The sequence below is a fragment of the Apteryx mantelli genome, chromosome 25, assembly GCF_036417845.1.
Source record: "Apteryx mantelli isolate bAptMan1 chromosome 25, bAptMan1.hap1, whole genome shotgun sequence".
NCBI lineage: Eukaryota > Metazoa > Chordata > Aves > Apterygiformes > Apterygidae > Apteryx > Apteryx mantelli.
Window position 1 is genome coordinate 7,770,605 of NC_090002.1, and position 22,848 is coordinate 7,793,452.

At 62.3% G+C, this 22,848-nt stretch overlaps 1 protein-coding gene across 2 annotated transcripts; it reads left to right on the plus strand.

Annotated features, from left to right (window-relative positions):
• Positions 1–2,155: 2,155 nt before the first annotated feature.
• MDFI (MyoD family inhibitor) lies at positions 2,156–21,008 on the plus strand. 2 transcript variants are annotated; one of them, XM_067310546.1, is made up of 5 exons: positions 2,156–2,337; positions 2,689–2,776; positions 14,899–15,090; positions 19,018–19,281; positions 19,758–21,008. In XM_067310546.1, exons 2-5 carry the CDS (start codon positions 2,707–2,709, stop codon positions 20,012–20,014), a joined length of 783 nt encoding a protein of 260 aa, XP_067166647.1. In that variant the 5' UTR covers positions 2,156–2,337; positions 2,689–2,706; the 3' UTR covers positions 20,015–21,008. The 2 variants fall into 2 exon arrangements, with proteins under 2 accessions (XP_067166647.1, XP_067166646.1); XM_067310545.1 differs by lacking the exon at positions 2,156–2,337 and having other exon boundaries at positions 2,617–2,776.
• Positions 21,009–22,848: the final 1,840 nt, after the last annotated feature.

The window sequence follows — 22,848 nt, forward strand, 5'->3', positions numbered from 1 at the left end:
AGAGACGCCGGGCAAGTTGCAAAACCCCGCTTTGAACTGCAAAGTCGAGGCTTAGCGCTAAAATCCTCGCCGGAGTCAGGGGTTGTTTTTTTTCCAGCTGGTGGAAATCTCTGCTGCCCTCTCCCATGCTGCCCCCCCACCCCCACCCTGGGCTGCTCGATTTCGGCACGGCCACAGGGCGTTTCGGGCCGGGGAGCGGCACAGGGAGCATGCCCGGGCCAGGGGCATGCGGGCCGGGCTCGCGACGGAAACACGCCCGGGAGCCGGGATGACTCGGCTCGGCTCCCTTTGGCGCTGGGCTCCCGGCGGGAAACCGGAGCACTTGCTCGTGCCAGAGGCTGCGAATGTGGGTCAGTGAAGTTACACACTTACCGAAATGGCCTTGTTTTCCAGCAGACATCCAGCTCCCGGAGCATGCCAAGGTGCACCGCAATCCCCGGGATGCATTCGCTGCAGAATTAACTTTTATTCCGCATGTTGCCCCCAGACCTTTCCCATCCACCCCAGAGCCCTGAGGAAAGCGATGGTGGAAGTTTTAGGGGGACAATGCTAGAAAGTATTGGGGGAATAAAAATGCTTGGTTTTGTGGAAAACACTCTTGCCGGTGTGCTGGGCGCTCCTGAGCCATTTTAACCTGAGGGAGACCCCGCTGGCCGCGTTTGCACCCTTTCCAGCTTATCGCCCTCCAAACATGGCAGCAAGCGCCGGTGCATGGGAAAAAGGGAGGGCAGCGGCATCCGGGCCCTTCTCCCTCTTCCCAGAGCTTTCCAGTCAATGGACTTACGAGCTTGTTTTGCAAGCGTGAGCTGTTCGCTTTCCCCCCGCATCGGTTGCAAAAACGGCCCGGGGGAGCGATCGGCGCGGGAAGGCAGAAACCCTGCCAAAGGCCAGCGCCAGGACACGTCGCACGAACGCGGGCGGTCGCCGGCCTGCAGGCACGTGGCGGCGGGGGGCTGGCGGCACTGCCCCGCTGCTCTCCCGCATGCCCGGCTGCCGCAGGGAGATGCTTTCCTTCGGCAAAGGCGGGAGCACGCGGAGGATTGCGCGGGGGCCACGAGGGAGGCGGTGACTCAGTTTCCCCAGCGCTCGTTCTCGGCGAGGGCTGTGTCATCGGGCCGAGCTGTCGGCATGGAGGAAGGTGCCGCTAACAACAACCTGGCCTGTTCCTTGGCTCCGTGCTCCACCCCAGGGCGCATCCCATCCCATTCCCGGCAGGAACACCGGGGCACACCCAGCCTGGCGCTGGCCCCTACGCCTCCAGGCGGCACGAGCACCGCTGGCTCAGTGCTCGGATGCGGCTTTGACAGACCCTTGTGGAAAGCTGGCCGGGTCCTTCCGAGTCCGGCGAAGGAAACCATCCCGCTGCCGCCGCAGCTCCCGATTGCCCGGAGCCCTCGCCACGTCCTCGAAGCAGTATCCCAAGGGGCTTCCCGGCCACGGCCGCCCCGCCAGCTCCACGTGCGCTGCAGAGGGCAGCCGCGACCGTCGGCAGCTGGTTTAGAGCCAGGCTGAGCCTCGCGGCAGCATCGCTCCCGCATAACCCCGGGGGGACGCGGCCCCCCTTCGTGTCCTTTGCAATACTGGATGATTAAAAAGCAGCGAAACACCGCGGTGTTAAGAACCATCCTTCGAGATGTGCCCCCGCGTCCTGTGCACGAGGCCGGTGCCTCGAGGGGACCCCGCAGGGATGCGGAGTGGGAGCGACCGCCGCAAATCCCCGTTCAGCCCGCGCGCAGCGCTGGCACCGCGCTGAAAAAGAAGGGGCGCTCGACACCTCGCAGCCACGCCAGCGCTCTCTGCGCCGGTGGCGGTCGCGGCGTTGTCACCCCCAATCCGTATGCCCCAAAGCGTCTCCCCGAGGAGCCGAACCTCAAACTTTATTTACCAGTTAGGGAAACCGAGGCGCGGAGGAGGTGGGCAAGGCTTTCCCGAGGACACGCTAGCAGGGTCAGGAATGAGAATACCCCGGCACTGGCCATCCCGGGCGCACAGAGTGGCCGGCGTGGCGAGGGCGGGTGGGAGCGGGGCGCCGCGGACCCCCCAAATCCCCAGCACCGCTTCGCCGCAGGGCAGCGGCAGTTTCCCGAAGCCGGCGAGCTTCGGCCGCCTCTTCCCCGAGCGCTGCTCGCCGGCAAAGGCAGCGCCGGGCCTCGAAGCGAAGCAAAGGGCGCGGAGCCGCGCTGGGCGCTGGCGGGGGGCCGGGAACCCCTGCCCGCCCTGCGCCTTCCCTCCGCGGCTCAGCTCCGTGCCCCGAAAGAAACTTTTCCTCCCCTTCCCTTCCTTCCTTCCCTCCCTCGCTCCCTCCCTCCCCAGAGCGGCTCCGCGCGGATTTTGCTGGTTGTTTGTTTGTTCTCGCAGCCTTTTCCTTTTTTTTCCTTTTTTTTTTTTTTTAAGGAAGGGGGGGGAAGCCCCCGCGCACCCGACCGGCTTGTTATAGGTCGCAGGAGCCGCCAGCGTCTCGGCTCGGGGGAAGCGGGGCGGCCCGGCCGCGATTTCCTGCGGGCGGCAGCGCCGCGCCGGGGGTGCCGCGGGCGGGGGCCCAGGCGTCCCGGGGCGGGGGGGCGGGGGCGATGCGCGGGGGGCGGCGCGCGGCGGCGGCGGGGGCGGCGCCGCGGCCCCGCGGAGCCCAGGTGCGCGGGGCCGGGGCGGCGGGGTCGGGCCGCGCTGAGCCCGCTCTCGCCGCCGCAGCCCCCGCGCCCCTCTCCGATGTCCCAGGCCAGCAGCCACCGGCCGAGCCGCCCGGAGCCCCGCCGCGCCGAGCCGCCCCCGCCGCCAGGTACGCGGGCAGGGAGCGTGTGTGTGTGTGTGTGTGTGTGTGTGCACGTCTGGGGTGGAGGGGGTGCACGGCTGTGTGTGTGTGTGTGTGCACGGCTGGGGTGGAGGGGGTGCACGGCTGGGGGTGTGTGTGTGTGTGTGCACGTCTGGGGTGGAGGGGGTGCACGGCTGGGGGTGTGTGTGTGTGTGTGCACGTCTGGGGTGGAGGGGGTGCACGGCCAGGGTGGGTGCGTGCGCGGCTGTGTTGTGTTGTGTGTGTGTGTGCGCGCCTGCACGTCTAGGGGCAAGGGGGTGCGTGCCTGGGGGCGGTGTACGTGGCCGGGGTTGTGTTTTGGGGGTGTATGGCAGGGTGTGAGTGTGCCTGGCTGGGGGTGAGTGTGCGTGTGCACGGCTGGGTGTGTACGTGTGCGTGGCTGTGTGTGCGCGTGCACGGCTGTGTGTGTGTGCGTGGCTGTGTGTGTGCACGGCTGGGGGGGGGGTGTTCCTGCGCGTGTGTCCAGGAACGCTTGAGTGTGCGCGTGCATGCGTGGCTGTGTGTGTTGTGCACAGCTCTGTGTGTGTGTTGTGCACAGCCGGGGGGGGGGGTGTTGTGCACAGCCGGGGGGGGGGTGTGTGCGTGCCGGGCTCCGCGTGAGCGCGGCCGAGGCAGCCCGGCCCGGGGGGAGTTCGCAGCACAAACTTTACAGCAGTTTCTGTAACTCTGCCAGGTACAGGACGGTCCGGGCTCCGCCGGGGCCGCGGCAGCCACGCTCGCAGGGGCCGGATAAAACTGTGCCGGGGGGGGGACGAGAGCACTGCAAGGGGGCCGGGGTCTAGCGTGGGGTGCCAGACCCCACGAGGGGCTGGGGCAGTGGGGCCCTTCCCCACCCCACAGCCAGGGTCGAGCTCAGCGGCTCCCTCGGGCAGGAGCACGGCATCCACAGAGAAGTGGATGGAAAAGTTTTTTGGAGTCCTCGGTTTCTTCTCCCCCACGGAGCGAAGCTGAGTGCCGCGACACCGGCCGGGTCGGCTCCGGTGGTGGCAGCCTGCAAGCCCTCCCCGGGGGGTGGCTGGGTGCGTGCACACGTACGCGCGTGGGGGCACGCATGCATGCGTGTGTGCACGGCTCTCGGTTGTGCCCCAAGAGCTTTCCAGCCCGCTGAGCGGGGATTCTCCACCGGCCGGGTCTGCGGCACGAGGAATTTCACCGTTGTCTCGTGGCAGTCGATTCCCACCAAGGTTCCTGAGTGGGAACGACATTAAAGCCCGATGGCGGGAGAAAAATGCCTGGGCAGGAAGCTGAGAGCGAGAGGCAGAACCCCGTCGTGCGTGCTGCCAGAGCAGGCACAAAAGGGGCCAGACTCACCCCGGGACTAGCTCGCTGCCGAGCTAACTTAGGCGGCTTCGCGAGAGGCTCCTCGGCAGCGGGCTGAGCCAAGCAGCAGTTGTGCTGCGCGAACGCCGGGCATCTTAACGTGCAGAAAATGAGTGTAGCGCGGCTGGAGCGCTCCCATGTTGGCTTTGGCCCGGAGCGTGGCTGGGCCCAAGTTTCAGAGAATACATCCTCTTGTTCTCTTCCCCCTGCTTTTCCAGCTGGATACGGCAGGCTCCGCTTCCCAAGCCGAGCTCATATGCCGCTTTGTGCTGCTAGAGCGGCTGCCACGGGCCGGGGCCGGAGCAGCTGGAGGAGCCGCGCGCTGCTCGCTCTCCCAGGGGTTCCTGCAGCTTGCTTTCCTCTCCAGGTGGAAAATGCTGAGCTGTTAATGCAGGGAGCTAGTGCAGAAAGTTTTTTGCACGAAAAATTTGCGCACTAACTAGCGCGGTTTATTTTAAAAAGCAATTTAGAAATCTATTAAGTGTGGAGGAGAAGTGGCCTTGCAACTTTTCCGCGTTCCCGGCCACCAGCCGCCCGAGGAGAGGTGCGTAGCTAAAGCGCCCTGAGTGCATTAATGTCTGGAGCGGGAGCAAGGGGGCTCCCGTTCCGCTCTCTGGGGCTCACATCTCCTGGCGCGGCCCGGCCCCGCGGCAGTGGGAACAATGCGCCCTGAAATTAAAAGCACATGGGAATCTGAGGCCCTTTTGGAAAACGAGTGGGACAGCAGGCCTCCGTCTGCTGGCGGTGGCTTTACTCGCTCTGAAGCTTGCTCCGCTTTTGCGGGAAACGTATGCCAGGGTGGTCGGCGCGAGGGCCCTGCTCTGCCCCGGCCGCTCGGGCGCTTCGGTCCGTGGTTGCAGCAGGGAGAGGCTGAGCCTCCGTCGGACCCTGGTGCTGCTGCAGGGCGCTGAGCCAGCGGGCACCCAGGGGGGCTCCGGGACACCCTCGATTTCCACCCCTCCGCAAAAATTTGGCCCCCAGAGTTTGCAGGGAGGAAATCCCTGCCCTTTCTCGTCCAACCAAAGGGCTCCCAAGAGCAGCTTTCAGTCTGCACATCTTGAGCTTTTCCTTCGTGCTTGCATCGCTTCTTCTTTTTTTTGCCTCGACGAGCGATGAATGGACACGGTCCGTTTTGTATTCCATGCTTGTTTGGCCTCGTGACATTTCCATGCAAAAGCATTATCTCTTGGGCAATGTCCAGGGACTCTGTCACGCATAACTCAGCCTGGGAATTTTTCCTTGAATCCCTTTCAGATGCTGTTGTGAATTAGTCTGGATAAGTCAGTAACACTGAGTCGGTAAAAAGGGAAACTGAGGTGTTTGGTGGCAGAGCGCTTTGGCCAAAGTTAGCGTGCCGTCGGCGGAGCTGGGCTCGCGTTGCCGTGCTTGGCCCTACGTCCAGGATGAGACGAAAGCCGGGATCGTGGTGTTTGTCCTTTGCCATCTCCGGCGATCGGCCTCGTGCTGCCGCGGCCTCCTGCCGTCCGGGACGGCTGAGCGCGTTGCAAACCAAAGCCTTGAAATGGCCACAGGTAGCTTCCAGCAGGGCCTCGCAGAAAAGAGGCAGTTGTTTGCCTACGTGTCATGTTTGGCTGTAGTTATTTTCTGGAGAAATTGAAAGAAAACAGGAGAAAAAACAGAAAACCCTTTGGTTTATGGGATTCTTTATTATTATTATATACTTTCTTCGCAGGGAGGAAGAAGAGGGGGAGCAGAGCTAGCACGAGAGGGGTTTTCGTTACAGGGAGGAAACTGTCGTAAAGACATCGGGGGGGCAAATAAACTCCAGGAAGAGAGGTTTTCCGTCGAGTTTTGCTCTCCCCATTCCTGCCTCGTCCTGCCGAGCGTTACCGTGCTTGTGCCACGCAGGTGCAGCCGGCGGCTCCGCTGGGCTGCGTTGCAAACACCGGCCTGGAGTGACCGGGGGGGCTTTTCTTCCCCCTTTCCCAGGGGATACCCCGGAGCCCGGACTGATGCCATGCGGGAGCTCAGGTTTGCGGAGGAAGCTGAGCCAGTGTCGCCGCTCCAGGCTCTTGCTGCGGGATGCCAGGGCCGCGTTTCCCTGCAAGAGGCCGGTGCCGTCGCCTCTGAGCACACGTGCAACCGTTACCTGCGCTCAGCCTACAGGGAAGGCGGCTTAACTCGAGCGCGAGTCTGCGCCCTGCCCTGGAAGGTGAAAGAAATAAGGTCAGCCCTCCCTAAAATCAAAACAAAGGCGTCTTTGCACTGATTTAAATGAGCCCGGTTGCAGATCTGCCTGCGGACAGCCTAGAAGTGCAAAGGAAATGCAAAAAAGGCTAAAAAGAAACAATCTTTACTTTTTTTACCCAAGATTAACAGGAAAACTTTGGCACTAAAAATTCATTTCCTTTTTTTTTCTTCCTCAATTTCTCGGCTGCTTGTGAAAACATTTAGTTTGTTTTTGTATTTCTTCCCTTTTTCCTTTAAACAAAGAAAAACCTAAAGAAAAAATAAGAGGCAGATTTCTGGCTTTTTTTCAAATGTTTCAGCTTTTGAGCAAAACAACACAGGCCCTTCAGGGCTCCTCTTTTTGCCACCCGAGCGTCCTGTTCCCACTCCAGCTTCTAATTGAATTTCCTTGAAAAGTGCCTGCCTAGAATCTATTAGTTGCAGAAACCCCAACTGTCCTCTTAGCGTTTTCTGTAGTTTCTCTGATTTTTTTTCCCCAAACTGCGCCTGGCTCGTAGCGCGGCCCCTTCCTGGAGGTGAAGCCCCGGGGCTCCTGGGCTCGGCTCGCAAGCGGAGCGACTCCGGATTAAGCCCCGTGGGCTCCTGGCTTTGCACCGGCCGTTTGCAGCCGCTCTGCTACCCCCGCGATGGGCAGGGGTGGAAGCGAGCTGGCGGACCTGCTCCATGCCGTGGCCACCTCCGCTGGCTCTGGGTGGACAACCTGGCTGGAGAGGGACCTTCTCCCTCCTCTCCTCCCTGGCTGGGGGCAGGGGTTGATCCGGAGCCTCTGCCATCCCCCGGTGCGCGGGTGGCTCCGGGCTGCCGATCCGGCTGGTTTCCCGGCAGGGCAGGCTGCGCCGCCCGGGGCGGGAAGGTGTTCACCCAGTTTGGCCGCTTTCGGCTCCCCGGGCTGGGCTCCTGATGTAAGGCGGCAGCAGATTTGCATCGAAAGGAAGCGGGCCGGCTCGCTGACTCGGTGAGCAATTACTCACTCCACCCTCATGGCTTCATCGTTGGACGGCCTCGCAGTCGTTAGTTCAGCGAGCAGGCATGCTGCTACCCGGCGAGCTGTGCCCTGACCTTTACAGCAGAGCTCATTTTCACATCACCCCAACCCAGTTTAGGAGGAACTGCACTATGGGCCCAAACTCCAGGTATCCGTGCTAAGAAGAAATCCCGAACGTGCAAGTAGCCTTCCTCAGCCGGAAGGGTTGAGCACCAGGACTGCAAAGTTTTGGGCTCCATTGCCTTGGCAAAATCCCCTTTATGTGCCTCAGCTTCCCCGCTAGGACGAGTGGCGAGAAGGCTCTGCTTCGTGGTGGCTTAGAGCTGTGGTTGTGCTAATGTAAAATATATTGAGGCCAGGTAACACGTGATGGGCGCTGGCTTAAAACTGTAAGCTGGCTAGGTCTCAGGATGAAAGGTGCTGTATAAGTGCAAATTATTATTCTTGTTAATAATGATGTCCACCAGCTCGCATTTATCTACTCCTCAATTAACTTTTTTTTAAGGACTCTTAGCAGGTTAGAAAGACACAAATTTTCCCTGGCAGAACCTGTGCTGGTTTGACCCTGTAAGGTTAGGCAATTACTGTACTGGCATGGTCCTTAATTAGACTCTCCATAATTTTCCCCAGCACAGCGGTGTGGCTCATTGCTCTGTAATTCCCAGAATCTCCTTGGATTCGATAGGCATCGTGGCAGCAGCTTTCCAAGCTTCAAGGATAATTGCGTGTCCTTAAGGACAGGCTTAAGGGAGGCTGTTGCAGGACAGCCTCCCATAGCCTTCCTGCATGCCAGTCTCCTCGTGGTATGAGGGTTTTATGTCTCTGTGGCTTGCAAGGTGTCTTAGGCTGCTGCAGAGAGGCACCAAGCCTGGCTGGTGGTCCTTGAAGTCAAGGAAAGTTGACTCAACCGCAGACGGGCTCTTTGGGCCTTTGTTCTTATCCAGCGTGCCGATTAACTCGTGACCCCACAACGCGTTTGGGATGCTATACGCTGCTCCATGATTTTCTCTGGGCAGTCACCAGAGCCTGACTCCCAGAGGTGGGCTGGCCTAGCAGCTAGGGCGCAGGAAACTAGGTCTTACTGGTTCTGCTAGATCTGTTTTGTGTCCTGGGGCAAATCGCGTTGTCCCATGTTGTACAGTTTAGGCTGAGTGCTTTTTGGCATAGACCTTGCATCTGTAGCACGCGAGGAACCTGCATGCCACCTTAGTACACGTATATTAACTACATTCTTGCTGCATAAGAAAGTTCCTCGTCGTTGCCTGCAATGACAGAGGTGCAGGCTTCTCTTGTCCTCTTAAATACTACAAAACTTCCCGGCTCCATGAGGAACCGGCAGCTTTACGGGTGCAATGGAAAGCAGTGCCTTTCTTTCTGCTCTTTCCATCAGGCTCGAGGCTCCTGCTGTGGGGTTTGGCTTCACTGCTGAGACCTGTCAGTGGGTTCATGGTACCACCACGTAGACCATGGGGCTCGCTAGGTCCTGGACAGCAATTAGCACCGACCCAATGCAGGAGTCTCTGCATGGACTTTGCTTCCAGGGAGCTATTTTAGCCTAAAGCAAACGGCTGCTTTTTTTTTTTTGGTGAAGGTGCGTCCACGTAGACCATGGTGAAATCACGCTACCGTGCTGAAGCTGGGGATAGTCTGGGCAGTGATTTTTCTTTATCTTCCCTGCAATCCCTTCTCGGGGGTTATCCAAGCAGGCTGATGGCTGAGCCCTCACGCAGCCTCATGCCTGGCTCGGCAGCCATGGTTTGACAGGTTTTGTCTCTTCTGGAGGCAGCAGGTTATTCCTCACCACCCTGGTGTCCTCGCCGGCAGCTGTCGGATAGGAGCAGCTCTTCCATGAGGACTTTGGGGGTGGCTTCACCTCCTTCAGGGGGGCCGTGTGGGTTGGTGAGGCTCCTCCAGGACATTGGCATTGCAGCGACCGGGTCTGCAGCAAGGTCTAGGCACAGTCTGTGCCCCAACCTTCCTTGGAGTCGGGATTTTGTCATGGCAGGAGGTGTTTGTCCCAGCTCCGGTGCACTCCAATGTTGCTGGCTCCATCATGATCCTGGCCGTAAGCAAAGGGGCAGAAATAGCGCGTTGGATGGGACGTGCTATTCCTCCCTGCAGCCGGGGAACAGCAGCCAAGAAGTCATTACGTTTGTCCGTGCCTGGGGTTTTGTACCTCCTCCTGAACCAGGTGCTGTGAACCTCCCGTGGACCCCAGAGAACGGGCTGGATAGACGCTGGTCCCGTCTGGCCAGCCCTAAATTCCTCTCTGCCTACCCACCCAATCGCTATAAATAACAAATAATAACAACTCCGAAGCTGGCAAGCTATTTGGGGTTTTGTGGGTTTTTTTGCTTTGTTTTGCTTTTTGCGTTTAGGAAGTCACTTTTCATAGAAACCAATGTTTTTGACCAGATTCCTCATTGTCCCAGAACTGAAATGTTTTACAAAGCCTGGCCCAGGTGAGCAGGGAGACGCTGGGGTAAGCGCTTTCCGCGGGATGGCGGAGGGGCCGAGCCTGGGAAGCAAAGCTGTTTGACACGTCCAGGACTCGCTGAGGAGCTCTGCGACTCCTGGGCATTGCTCTTCCTTCCCCTCCCTCCCGCCCTCCTTCCTTGCTCTGAGTATCACTGAATCCAAAATGCTTTGGTGCATTAATTTCAGACTGAATGTAAATAAGCCGGTTGGATTTCTCCCAGTTGAGCAAACTTTCGAACTAGAGCTTTGCTCTTCTCTTCTCCAGTCTGGCTTGTGGGATTGGAAGCATTTGCTTCAGCACTGTCTCTTTGGCACTTGAAACCACTTAATCAAGCTCTAAAATATCCCTTGAATGGGTCAGGAAACCACCTGACTGGGCCAGGCCGTGTATATGGGAAAACGGAGAGAGATTACGCACTCCTTTTATCTGCGCAGAACAGATTAGAAAGCTCCCAAACTAAATATTGCTGCAAGGTGGCGTGTTGTTAATGGCAAACACCTCGCTAGACTGTCTTTGTTTGTGTCTCCATCCGACGTTATCTCTTCCCTGACCAGCCGTTCCTGAGGGATTAAAGGGAGAGAAGGAGGGAGGCGAGAGGCTCCGCTGAGCTCCTGCCGGTCAGCAGGAGACGCAGCCCGCAAGATGAGCCTGGGATGCTCGTCGACTCCAGGAGAGCGCAGATGTGTATCCAGACGTGCCAAGACCCTTCTCCCTCCCTGCTGGACCGGGTTGACCATGACCTTGTCCAAACACGCAGCCTGGCAAAGAGATGGGATTTGCTTCAGAGCTCGATACCCAAACGTGTCTTAGCTCTGGCATGTTCCTCTCCGGTGCGGTCATCGGGACACGCGCCGTGTCCACGGGGTGTCCATCCATCGCCTGGTGCGAGATTTCTTGCTTTTTCCTCTGTAGCCAAAGGTACCGCGGGGCCAGAGGAGGCACAGACTGATCGGAGGGCCAAACCTGGAAGGGTTTGACTCATCCTTGTGGCTCCGGTTTTGCAGCTTTCCAAACCATCAGTTGGGGGCCAGCTGGGGAAAGGGGGCCTGGGACGTGCACAAAAGGCGCCCGTGGCCACCCGGGCTCGTGCCCAGGGCCGGGGGCATGCCTGGTTAGCTGAGCTCATGCTGACTGCGGTTTAGCCCCTGTTTACACTTGCTGCGAAACTCTGCCCCGTCCCGTCCGGGCTCGGCCGCTTGCTGGCGACCGGCTGCTGACTCGGTGCAATTCCCTTGTTTGTCCAGCCCTTGGGAGATGGGTCAGCTCGATCTTGCAAGCTAATCGTGAGTCAAGCACGCCTCCCACCCCCCACGCGCAGGCTTTTAGCCTGCTCGGGACAAAGTTTGGCTGTTGCTCCGGTGGATGCCGGCAGTGCAAATCAGAGCCGTTCCCAAAGCCGGTCTCCCGGGAAGAGCACGGCCATCCCCAGTGATACGTTCATTTTCTATGTTTTACGCTGCAGGAGAGTTACAAGATAGGCAGTTAAAGCAGATTGAAGTTTATAGCTTATTTATGTCTCTCTCGCCAACTTTTCTACTTCTGCCTCTCTTTTGGGGATATTTGATAGACTTTGGAGCCCGGTGATTTCTGGAGGCTTTTCTAAATAGCACTTTTCGACTTTGTAATTGGGGAGAATAGGTGGAAAGCCTGACCCGCGTGCATCTGCCGGGCTTGGCAAGCGGGAGACAAGCGACAGGAGCTCCGCATCTATTGGCTTTCCTCATCTCCGGTACCTTAAGGCAGTGCTGTGATGTACTGAGGCCTGACGTACTATTTTTAAGTACTTCGTTATCTCCGTCCTCATAAACAAAACAGCAGCGTCAGCTTCCCTGCGCGACGTGGCCGTTCAGTTCTCCCTCGTTCTTGTAAGAGGTCGTGCAGGCACGGGGTTGAGTTGACTCTGGGGTGTCTTCGTGCTCCCCACCGTGAGGACTTGGGGGTTTCCTGCCGGGGAGCGGCGGGGTAGGAGACGAGCCGCGCGGGCTCCCTTCCCGGAGGTGTGCGGCAGCGTTTGACCATGAGCCTGGCCGAGAGGCGCTCGGGTGAGAAACTGGGGGGGGAAATGGTGTTTTAGCGAATAATGCTTCTGAAAGGGCTTTTTAGCTAGGAGAACAGGGGAGCAGAGACCCGTCGTCCTTCCAGGGCTCGGTTTTCTCAGTGCCGTGGCATTGGCTGTATTTCGGGTGCCGGGACCTAAAGGGATGAAGCTGCAGAGGGGCTCCGGGCTGGGAAGGGGGCGGTGAGGAGCAGGGGACGCCCCGTCCCCCAGCACCACCAGCGGCTTGCCGGCGTGCTCGGGTTAAAACCCGGCAGATTTCGGTCAAGCCCAGTCTTGTTCCTGCCCGTGGGGCTCTGGCGGTGACGGCAGGGCAGGGAAGCAGGAGCTGGTCCCTGCCCCGGGGACGGCGGCGAGGAGGGGACCCCGGGGGGGGGAACCCGCTTGAGGGACACGGGACCGAGCTGCCGATCCCGCGGCTTGTGCCGATCGCGCCGGTTAACAGGCGCCGTGCTCTGCCGAGCGTCCCGGCGGAGGCCGCGAGCTCGGGGCAGGCGTTCGCGTGTCCCCCCCCCACCGCCCCCGGGACGTGCGGCAACAGGAAAGCGAGGCCGTGTATAACACAGGGAAGGACCAGCTCGCCCGAATTTCTCCCCTGGCTATTTTTGCCTCTCTCCTGGCCGGCTTGTTGCAGTGGGAGTTAATTTAATTGCCGGCTTCCTCCCTCCATCGCTGCGGTTGTGTGCGAGACCTCTTGCTGCGCAGCCTAATTGCATGGGTGAAGTGGACGTGGCAGTGCCGGAGCTTGTCTCCGTGGTGTCCGGGTCGGCGACTCCGCTTGCCGCGCGCTCGCGCCTACGGCCTCGGGTCTGTAACTCCGGCCGAGTGCTGCTCCTGTCTCGCAGGGCTCCGTGCCCAAACAGACCATCTTTGTCCTCCATCTGCCGGGGACTGGGCACGGAGGCGGCGAGGGATGCGGCCGAGGCTGTGCAGGGAGCCGGGCGGCGCGGAGCGGCAAGAGGGGAGCCGGCGAGCCGGGGGGCAGCCGGGCTGCTCGGGGCAAGCCCCGAGTCCTTGCTGTTAGCTTTTGCTGTTGCTTTTTAAATGCCGTGCATATTCCAGGCATCTCATTTTTGATTTTTTTTTTTTGCATCCCTTGCAGCAGGAGCGGGGCCTGCGCCAGCTCCCCGGGGACGCCGATGCCCGACGGCGCAGTCCCATTCCCGTCCGGCGGCTCGGGAACGCGCCCTCCGGTCGGTCCATGCCAATTGTCTCCAACTTGGGACTTTGTCCAAAGTTGCCAAACCGTCAGGTTTTCACGTCTGGCTTTAACAGGCGATGACTGAGCTCCGCAGCTCTGACGCAGACCAGTCCAGGCTGGGGCATGACTGAGCCCTGCGAGAAGGCTGGGACTCAGCAGCGTGCGGTTATTATTCACCTATATACCACACCTATGTGCAAACTCCTATAGGTAGGGCACAGCCTGCTCTCCGCTCCTCTCTGTGTTGCTCTGGGCTTCGAGAGGAGCATGGCAATGAATTTTCTGCCCTCCTTTCTGGGGTTCACGTACTCCCGCTCCGTTCAGGTTTTGGAGCCAGCAGCTCTGTGCAAAACTGAGCTGGAGCTGCTGAATTTCCTTTGGTTTAGCACCAAAATCGCCACGCCTGTGGGAACGTCCTGCAGGAGAGATCAGGGCTGCAGCGAGCAGGGCTCTGCAGCCCTCGCTCGGGAAGATTTCTCAGGAAAAGGCGATCGATTCATCTCGGGCCAGGTGACTTTTGCACCAGAGAGGAATCGTGCGTTCGCTCCATAAAGTAGTTTTAAAAACAGACAAAAACCAGGGGGTGATTATATCTTTCCTACCAAATTGTATCGTTCGGTTCCATGAGGGGTTTTTGTCTTAGCGTGGAAACCGTCAACCGGTCCAAGTTTTCTGGGACTCGGCAGAGCGAGCAAACTGCTAACGCCTTCCCAGCCGCCGGCGAGGCTGCGGCCGGCGGGGTGGGTTTTTCCTTCCTCGCGAGCCCCCGGGCGCTTCGGGAACTTGGGGGCGACGAGCCCCTAAGGGGGGAGGGCAGGGCGCCGTGGGGGAAGCGAGGCGGAGGGCTGAGCGGGCACCCGCGCAGGGTGTAGCGGAGCCGCAAGCGCGTCGCCTGAGCGCGCCGTGCTCCGGGTCAGCACCCGCCGCCCTCCGCCGGTTTTCGGCTTTCCCCCCCCCTGCTGCCCTCGCCTGCCTGCATGTAGGACCTCTTGTTATAGCCGGGGAAATTATGGGTGGTTGGTCTCCCTGCCTGCTGCCAAGGTATAATTTAGTTTTATATAAAGTGCAGTCCAGCCCCTGTTTGCAAACCGATGCTATTCTGGGAGCCGGGAGAGGGAGGGAGGGCGGGCAGGCAGCGGGGAGGGGGCTCGCGGCCCCGGCACGGCAGTGCTGCCCTTTCCTCACTGCCGGGGTTTTGCTAGGATACTGGGGATCCAGGATACTGGATACTAGTGCGATACTGGGGTTTTTCCCCAGCAGGAAAGGAGACGGCAGCCGGCTCTCCGCTGGGAAGAAAGTAGCCCTTTCGCGAGAAAGGGAGGGGGAAAAATCCAGCTTGAGACGCCGAGTGTAACCAGATCCCCTGCTTCTTTTTGGAGGAGGAATGTGGGAGCCTGGGGAGGGTTTTTGGGAGGGGTCCCGCAGCTCGCTGGTGTTGCGGCCGGGTTGAACTGCTGCAGCCTGCGTGCCGAGTGCGGTGCCAAGGACGCGGCGCTGATGTCCATCCCGAGGGGCCCCAATCCTTAGCGGGGGTCCTGCTGCCCCCCCCCCCCCCCCAAGGCATGCTCCGCACTGCAAAAGGAGCAGAGGCAGGAGGACACGGTTCATGTTTGGAAACCCAGCCCCAAAGCACCCGCCGGTGCCCGGGGTGGGATTGCAGGGCTTCGGCGCCTGGGCCGGTTTGCACCAGCCGAGGGTCCGGCTCTGGGTTTCTTTGTTTTTTGGTGAATATTAGGCCGTGCCTTGACGCCAGGGGAAGCCGCCGGTGCCATGGCTCGGTGCAGCCCGGGCGGTGGCTGAGCCGAGGCTCCGGGCTCAGACCCTGCTTCTCTTGCAGAGGAGGATGAGACCCCGCGCCCTTCCCCGCAGCAGCACCCGGCGGCAGCGCCGGCCGAGCACCGGCCCGTGGCGGCCAAGAAGGAGAAGCTCCCGGAAGACGACGAGTCCCGAAAAGTCCTGATGAACGGAGCGGCGCCGGCCGGCGCCAAGGCCCAGCCTGAGCTCGCGGGCGCTGCCGAAGCTGTGACATGTGAGTCCCGCCGCGCCGCGTGGCTCCGCGTTTCCGTGCATGGTGCAGGCGCTGCTGCAATCTAATCAGCAGCGGTGCTAATTAGGCGGGCGGGCAGGCGGCAGCGGTGGGAAGCCGTCTCCTCCGCGCTGCTGCTCGTCCCCACCTCGAGGCAGGAGGCTGTAACTGAGCGTGAGTCACCCGGCGCCGGGGAAGGCGAAGGGTGGCATCCAGCGGCGCCTGAGCGGCTCCTCCCGGCCCCGTCTTTGGGCCTGTCTGGGGCGGGGGAGAGGCGGCCCCCCCTCCTCGGCAGTCCGCGGGGAGGGTTTTCGGTAGCGTGGGGGTCTCGCGCGGCGGGAAGGGGCCCCGGAGCCCGGGGAAGGAGCTGGCCGCAGGGCTGGTGCACCCCGAGCAGCATCTCTGCTGCGTGCCCCCGAGGCTGCAGCAGGAGAGGGAGGTGGAAGGCCCACGGGAAAAACGGGAAACCCTTTCGGAAACCTTCCGTCACAGCAGGTTGACAGCAGCGAAGGACACCAGTCCGTTTGCTGGAGCGACAGGAGACGCCTCCCTTCTCGAGGCAGCTCTTGCCTTGGCGTGTGCAGGGCAAGGAAGGGAGGAGGCTCGTGCAGAGCTGTTGCACCTCTGCCTGTCTTGCGATGGCGAGAAATACCCGCGGTGGGTTACCGGCGGAGGTGGCTCCGCGGGACGCCCTGGCTGCGTCTCCTGGCGTGCGGCAGACGTGTCCGGAGTCTGGCCGTCCATCCCCTCCCCGGCCCCGAGCCGGCAGCCTCGGGTTTTGCTCCCGCTCTGCCCCTTGCACGCGTGGTCGCTCCCCTCGCGTTGGACGTGAGCGCACGGCTTTCCCTTCCAAGGGGCCTCGAGCGGATTGATGCTCCCCCATGGAAAGAGCCGAGGGTGGGAACCGCGTTGCAAAGGTCGCACGCGGCAGCGCAAGCGGGGCGCTTCCCGGCACGGCGGCGGAGCGGAGCCTCGGCCGGCGCTGCCAGGAGCAGCTCCCCGGAGCGCCGCGCTGCCGGCCGGAGCGTGCCAAGTTTGTCAAATCGGCCCAGTCTTTTGGCAGCTCGGGAGCAAAACGGGGTTGTGGGTTTGGGACTCGTTGGATATTGAGTATCGCCGAGCTTGCAGGGCTTGTATGTGTTTAGCCTTGGAGCTGCAGCGAGCAGCGGGGAGACGAGCGGAGGGAAGGGCGATAGCACTGGGCTGCTATAATATTTATTATGGGGCAGCGTGTATCTGAGAGCAGCAGGGACCGGCAAGGAGGCCGCGACGTGCCGTGTCGTCCGAGCCCTGCGACTGGCTCGGCAAAGCGACCTTTGGCAGAGCTGAGGGTCGGTGCGGTCGCGGCGGGGCGAGCTTGCGTCCGGCATCGCCGGAGGGGAATCGGCACGGAGCCAGCAGCTCGGCGCGCGGGGCCGGTGCGGGTGGAGGCAGCATCGTTTTGGGCGTGAAGCAAAGAAGCCCCAGTGGGTTTGGGGTCACTAAGGATCCACAGGCAAGTTTTCCCGTGGCCCTGGTTTCCTGGCCTCGTGCTGCTCCGTGAGATGTGCTCGGTTCCCCGTTCCCCGTCCCGGGCGGCCGCGCTAGGGAGCGTTACAGGGTGCTCGTGGGTAGGCGCCACTGCACCTCGCCGTGGCTCCGTGCCGGAGATCTCCCCTTTAGGAAGGCTTCGAGATCTTCGAGTTGGAGGCTAAAAAATGGGAGCAATTTTTCCTATCTTGGAGCGGTGGGGGGAGTTGCTGGCCGGCTCTCGCTGCTGCTCCGCGCTCGCTGGAGTCGGAGCGTGATTTTGATTTACAAACAGTTTAATCTGAGGAATGCAAAGGAACGGAGGAAGCCAAACCGAGCGCGCTACACGCTTCTGTAAACCCCACTGCTCCGGGAGGGAAAGGCAGCAGTCGAAACAGCAGAACGCCCGCAAGGAGAGCCAGAGGGCCGACGTCTGAAATTTCCTGGCCCGGGCTGCTGGGCTCGTCCCTGCGGGCTCATCGCCCTCCCCTCCGCCATCGCCGCGGCACCGCGCAGCCCTTCGGCCGGCTCCGCGCCGCTCGGCAGCGGTTTCGCCAGATCCGCGCTGCGAGCTTTCGAGTCCCAGGGGCCAGGCTGGAGTTTGCAGAGGTCGCCGCTGCTTTTGCCTTCCCCCCCCCGGCCTGGCTCCCTGCACTGCTCGGTGCCGCTGAGTCCTGTCAGACCTCGGTGCATGCGCTCGGTGGCAGAGGTCACCGTCCGGAGAAGCAATTCCCGCTCGGCAGGCTGGTTTCCACCCCTCCGTGGATACGGGACCAGCCTCCCCCTGCACTCCCAGCCGTGATTTCTTCTTTCCCCCGAGCAGGATCAGGCCCCTCGCTTGCCCCGGGAAGAGCTTCCGAAGGTTCGCGGTGCAGAGCAGCGGCCAAAAACGTGCCTTTCCCAGGGGCCGCGTCTGCAGCCGCGCGGCCCGGGAAGGACAGGCTGTGCAGAGGTTTCAGGCGCTTCTGCTCCCGTTTGGAAGCCGAAAGCCCCCAAGGACCTCTGGAAGTTTTGGGGAGGGACAGCAGATTTCATCCAAGATCTTTTTTTTTCTTTTTTTTTTTTCCCCCCGTTTCTCCGCTCCCTTTCTGCCCTTCTCCCAGCCCTCCTGTTTCCAGCCCGCTCTCCCACCTCTACTCCAGTTATTTCAAGTTCCCTTTTCAGGCCATTTCCCCAACATTGCTTCAAAATGGAGCTTTTTCACCCAAACACCCTTCAGCAGCTGCCGGTCTGAACCCAGCCCGGATTTTGGAAGCGGCGAGGGCTGAGCCTATCGCCGCCTCCCCCCTCCGTTAGCAAAACGAAGATGGGAAGGAAACACCGAGGCGCCTTTTTCTCCCTTCCCTCTGCCCGCCCCAGCCAGCGTTCCCGCAAATCCCGGCCCCGGGTGAAACCTCCCTGCTCTCCCAAGCCACCTGGGGCTTGTGCACGGGTGGTTTTTAAGGGCTTTTTTTTTTTTTTAAGTGTATTTTCTTTTAGCCTGCAGGAGACGGGAGCGGCTTGCGCACGCGGAGGGCTCGCGGCGCGCCGGCGGCACCGCAGCCCCGGCCGGCTGCTCCCGCGGGTCAGCGCCGGCCCCGCGGCCGCCCCGAGCAGAAAGCAGCTACTGTTCCCGCTTGGCTGGAGGTGCCTTTGCCCTCAAGCCTTTCGCCTGAATCATCGCTTGTTTACTGACGTGCGAGAGAAAAATCAAAGTTTGGCACAGGCGCCGGCGGGCGGGATTTTACTGAGTTGTCGCGTTGCTGCTGGGGAGGGGGAGCAACGAACCCCCCTTCCCGGCGCTGGGTCCTCGCTCCGGCAGCTCCGTGCACTGGCTCCACCGTGCACCGACTCCACCGTGCACGTGGGGAAATGCTCCCGGGGCAGGAGCGAGGCACCGCACCGCGCCACCGGCTCCGGGCAGGATGGCCCGTGGCCGCAGCAGGCGAGGGCTGGAGGGAGGCGCGGATGAAGCAGAGCTTCGTTTTCCTCCTCCTGCGGGGAAGTCCAGCCAGAGGCTGGGGAGCGCTTTAATTAAAAGGCTCCTTCGCTCCGTGCTGGGGGCGGGATGCGCATCCCAGCTCTGCTACAGTGCTGTGTCTTCTCCGGCTTTTGGCTCCTGGCTTTCGGCGGGAGATAGGCTGGAGGCCAGGATTTGCAGCCCGGAGGGAAGTCGGTGGCGTGGGCTGCGCCCAGGGAGTCGCTCGCTTAGCCGGTGGCAGCGACCGGCTCTTATCTGGGCTGCCGGGGTGGCACAGCATGGCACGGGGCAAACGTGCCTCTCCGTTCCTCCTCTCCCCTTCCTGGCCTTCCCAGCGGTGCCCGTGCGTCTCTTCTCCTGCCTTTCTTCTTCCTCTCCATCCTCCCGGAGCGCGCTCCCGTCCCTGCGCGGGGGCGGCTGGGGACCTGGCGCGCTGACGCCCGCCTCTGTCTCCGAAACAGGCCAGCCCCAGGGGCGAGCGGCCCCGCAGGGCCCCCAGCCGCCCGGCCCCGCCGCCCGCCTGCTGCAGAACGGCGCCGGGCGAGGGCCGGACGCCGGCAGCTCCCACGGGGACGCGGGCAACGGCCTCTTCCGCCCCCTCCCCAGCTCGCAGAAGCCTCACCGCAAGCTGCAGTCCCACCACTCCATCAACAGCCAGGGCAGCAAGAAGAGCAAGGGCAGCTCCAAGTCGGCCTCGTCCCACATCCCTATTGAGGCTCAAGAAGGTACCGGCTTTCCCCGGGGGGGTTCCCTTTCCCTGGAGTGGTCCCTTTCTCCGGGGGGTCCCTTTCTCCGGGGGGTCCCTTTCCAGCTGGTCCCCTGCTGCCTGCATCCCTTGGGGTGCCCCTCGCAGCATCCTTCAGCGCAGCGGTGCCCCGAATGCCGGCAGTGCTGGGTTTGGCATCCGCCCAGCTCCTGCTCCAGGAGCTTTCTTAGCCCTGCATCACTCATTCGGCTCGTCCTGGGGCCGTTTTGCGTCCTCCGAAGCCTGTCTGTGTCCTGCAGAGGCTGGACGCGTCCCAGGCGCCGGTGCTGGTCCCTGAGCATTGAGTGAAGTCCTTGGGGTGGTGGCTTGGCTCCCAGCCCCTCTTGCCATCCCTTCCCTTAATTCCCAGGGAGTTAAGGCCTGAGTATCCCTCCCGGCCCTGCCTGTGGGTGCCAGCGCATCTCCCGGGCGGTCTCTCTCCCTGTTGCTCGGCAGACTGCTGCGTCCACTGCATCCTCTCCTGCCTCTTCTGCGAGTTCCTGACCCTCTGCAACATCGTGCTGGACTGTGCCACCTGCGGCTCCTGCACCTCCGAGGACTCCTGCATCTGCTGCTGCTGCTGCAACTCGGGCGAGTGCGCGGACTGCGACCTGCCCTGCGACATGGACTGCGGCATCATCGACGCCTGCTGCGAGTCGGCCGACTGCCTGGAGATCTGCATGGAGTGCTGCGGGCTCTGCTTCTCCTCCTGAGCGGCCGGGGGGGCCGCGCCGGCTCGGCGCGCAGCCGCCTGCCGCCTCCCCCCGGCCCCGGCCCCATCGCGCGGCGGCCGAACACCCTGCAGGTTGCTGAGCCAGCGGCGGAGAAACCGCGTGTGAAATGCCGAAAGGAGGAGCGGAGCGAAGGAGCTCGATCCCCCCCCCCCGCTTGGGGAAGGGCGAATCCCCGGAGCCGAGGGCGCCCCAGGGATGGACGCGCGGACGCTCACGCTCTACCTCTTCCCTCGTGCTGGGCCCGCTCCGGGGACCTCGGCGCCCTTTGCCGAGGAGCGCGGGAGCTTCCTGCCACCTGAGCCGAGAGCAGGAGCGCCAACCCCAGCCCCGGCCCCGATGTGCTGGCAGGGGCTGCCGGGAGGCACCGGCCGCCGGAGGGACGTCTTCCCTGCCGTGGTGCCAGCCCCGGGACTGAGCAAGGGCAGCGCTCCAGGTGCCTTGCCCCGGTGTCCGAGGCGGGGTGGCACCGAGCATCCTTGCCTGCCCGGGATGTCTCCGCGCCCGGAAAGGCCGGACACGCGGCAGAGCCCTGCTCCCTGCCAGGGCCCGGAGGTGCGGGAGCCCTTGGCCAAGGTGCCCAGTTAAGGGCTCCGCTCTCTTTCCTTTGCCGTCGGATGCAGCTTCTCCCCCCCCCCCCCCCGCCCCTTCTCGGTGCTGAGATGAGCAGCCAAGTGCAATAACTCCAGCCTGCTCCCATCCCGGCGCTGCCAGCCGGGAAGAGGCTTTTCCTTTGCTGGTTGCCCGGAGCAGGGTTGCATCCCTGGGCTCGGCAGCCCCCTCCAGCCCGGTGCCTTCCCGCCCGGCTCCCTTCCCGCAGGGCCAGGGCGGCCGGCCAGGCGGGGGGGGGGGGGCCAGAGCCATGCCGAGCCATTCCCGGTCCCCTTCGCGGGATGTGTGCGGGCTGGTTCCAAATGACCCCACGGGTCCCTGGCCCCATCCCATCGCTCGGGGGGGGGGGGACGGGGCTCGGGGCTGGGCGAGGGTGGAGAAAGCATCCTTCGGAAGGGCTGGGGGAAGGGGAGGGAGACGCAGTGTCATGGGGGTTTTTGTGCCTTTTGTTACTGTAAATAAAGGTCTTTCTTCATTTCTGAGCGGCGGCTGCGGCCTCGCGTGCTCCGCAGGGTGCGTTGGGGGCTCCGGATCTGCTGTGGGACAAACCCGCCGCGTTACCCCCCTCCGTGCTGCCCCTCGCTGGCGCTGTGCCCTGCCGCAGGGCCCGGGGAGCCCGATTCCGGCGAAGGAAAAGCAACGCGAGGGGCACCAAGCCCCCGTTGCTGCTGGGGGTCCAAACCGGGGCGATGCCACCGGCTGCCTGGGACGGGCTCGGCGAGCCCCGGGGGGGGGCTCTGCCGCCCCGGCTGGGCCGCGATGCAGCGAGGAGGGAAAAACACTTAAAAATCGAGGCCAAATGGGTCAGTTGGTCAAAGCGGCGGGGGCCGGTGTGGGATCTGGGCTGCCTGCCCTCCGGGGCTGCAGCGCAGCCGCTCCGACCTATTTTTAGCGGCGAGCTAAAGGCGTCGGGAGCCCGGCTCGCTGCACGCGCGCGGAGAGGAAGAGGAGGGCGGGCAGCCTTCCTCCCAGCCGCCGCAGCTCCCGGTGGCAGAGCAGGGCTCGCGGCCCCCTGCTCTCCCCCGCGGTGCTAACGAGCGGGGCTGGAGCCAGCACCCCGACGCCCCATTTCCCCCCCACACTTTCGCCCCATCGCTCCAGGGCCGAACGAGCAGCCTTCGTAAACCAGGTGCAATTTGATGCCGCTCCGGAGGGACTGGGTCCCTCTTCGCCGAGGCTTGAGACTCACGGGCAAGGCAGAGGGTGGGAGGTGGGGAGGAGAGCCGGGCTCTTTCCCTTCCCGCGGCATGATGTACTGCCGAACGCAGGCGATATTCACGCCTACGGATGTACTTTAGTGACGGCTGCGTGCGAAAATGCAAATAAAACGGCACCCGGCGCTGGGGGCTTCGCGGCAGCACGGCTCAGCCTTGCTAAAGGGGTGTCGGAGAACGGGCGCTGCCTGGCGAAGCCGCGCGCGTGCCAGGGCTTTCCTGCCCCGGGAGAGGTTCATCTCCTCCCCTGGCAGCTTGGGGCTGGAGACGGGCCGGGGCAAAACTGGACTTTTTTCAGCCCGTAGCCCGAAGGCTGGATTTGGGGAAGGAGCAGGCAGTGGGATCGGCTGGGCGCAGGTCGCCGTGCACCTTGCAAAGCACCAGCCGGGGAAGGGAAGAGTTAACCCTCCTGCCTGGGAATGAATTAACAGCAGATGTGCTCAGCTTTTAACTAATTAATCTCCTGCAGACACTCGGTTTTTTGCTGGTCCCTGGGCAGTGTCTCCAAGCCGGGAGGCCGGGCAGCACTGAGCACCCCGTGCGCTCCTGCCCCCTCCGCGGCCCGGCCGGCTGCTGCTGTCGGACTTTGGTCATGGGCTTGGTCGTTCATTGAAGTGAAACAGTTCAACGAAATGGGCACAAATGTGTTAAATGGCCCAGGCACCTGCGATGATAGCGTTGCTCGGTGGGTGTTTTCAAGGAAGGTTGGTGGTGGGGGGGCCCCGTAGGAGGGCCGCAAGCCCTGGACGGGGACTGCATGACTCCGGCCACCAGTGCCGTGTCGCCAATGCACGCTGGCTCTGCTGGGTGGCCACGGCCAACGAGGGCTTTACGAGCATGGCGTTGCAGCCCCCTTGCCTCTGCTGAAAACCCAAACAGCGTTAACTCATGGCACTGCGCTTCCCGGAGCTTTTTGCAGCGTCCAGAGGCAAGCTCCGGCCGGGCTTTTGCTCATCTCCTCGGCTTCGGGCTCGGCACCCAAGCCTCCGG

Coding starts and splice junctions, on each gene's coding strand:
- MDFI (XM_067310546.1), top strand. CDS start 2,707: ATGTCCCAGGCCAGCAGCCACCGGCCGAGCCGCCCGGAGCCCCGCCGC. Junction 15,091..19,017: donor CGCTGCCGAAGCTGTGACAT/GTGAGTCCCGCC, acceptor TCTCCGAAACAG/GCCAGCCCCAGGGGCGAGCG. Junction 19,282..19,757: donor CCCTATTGAGGCTCAAGAAG/GTACCGGCTTTC, acceptor GTTGCTCGGCAG/ACTGCTGCGTCCACTGCATC.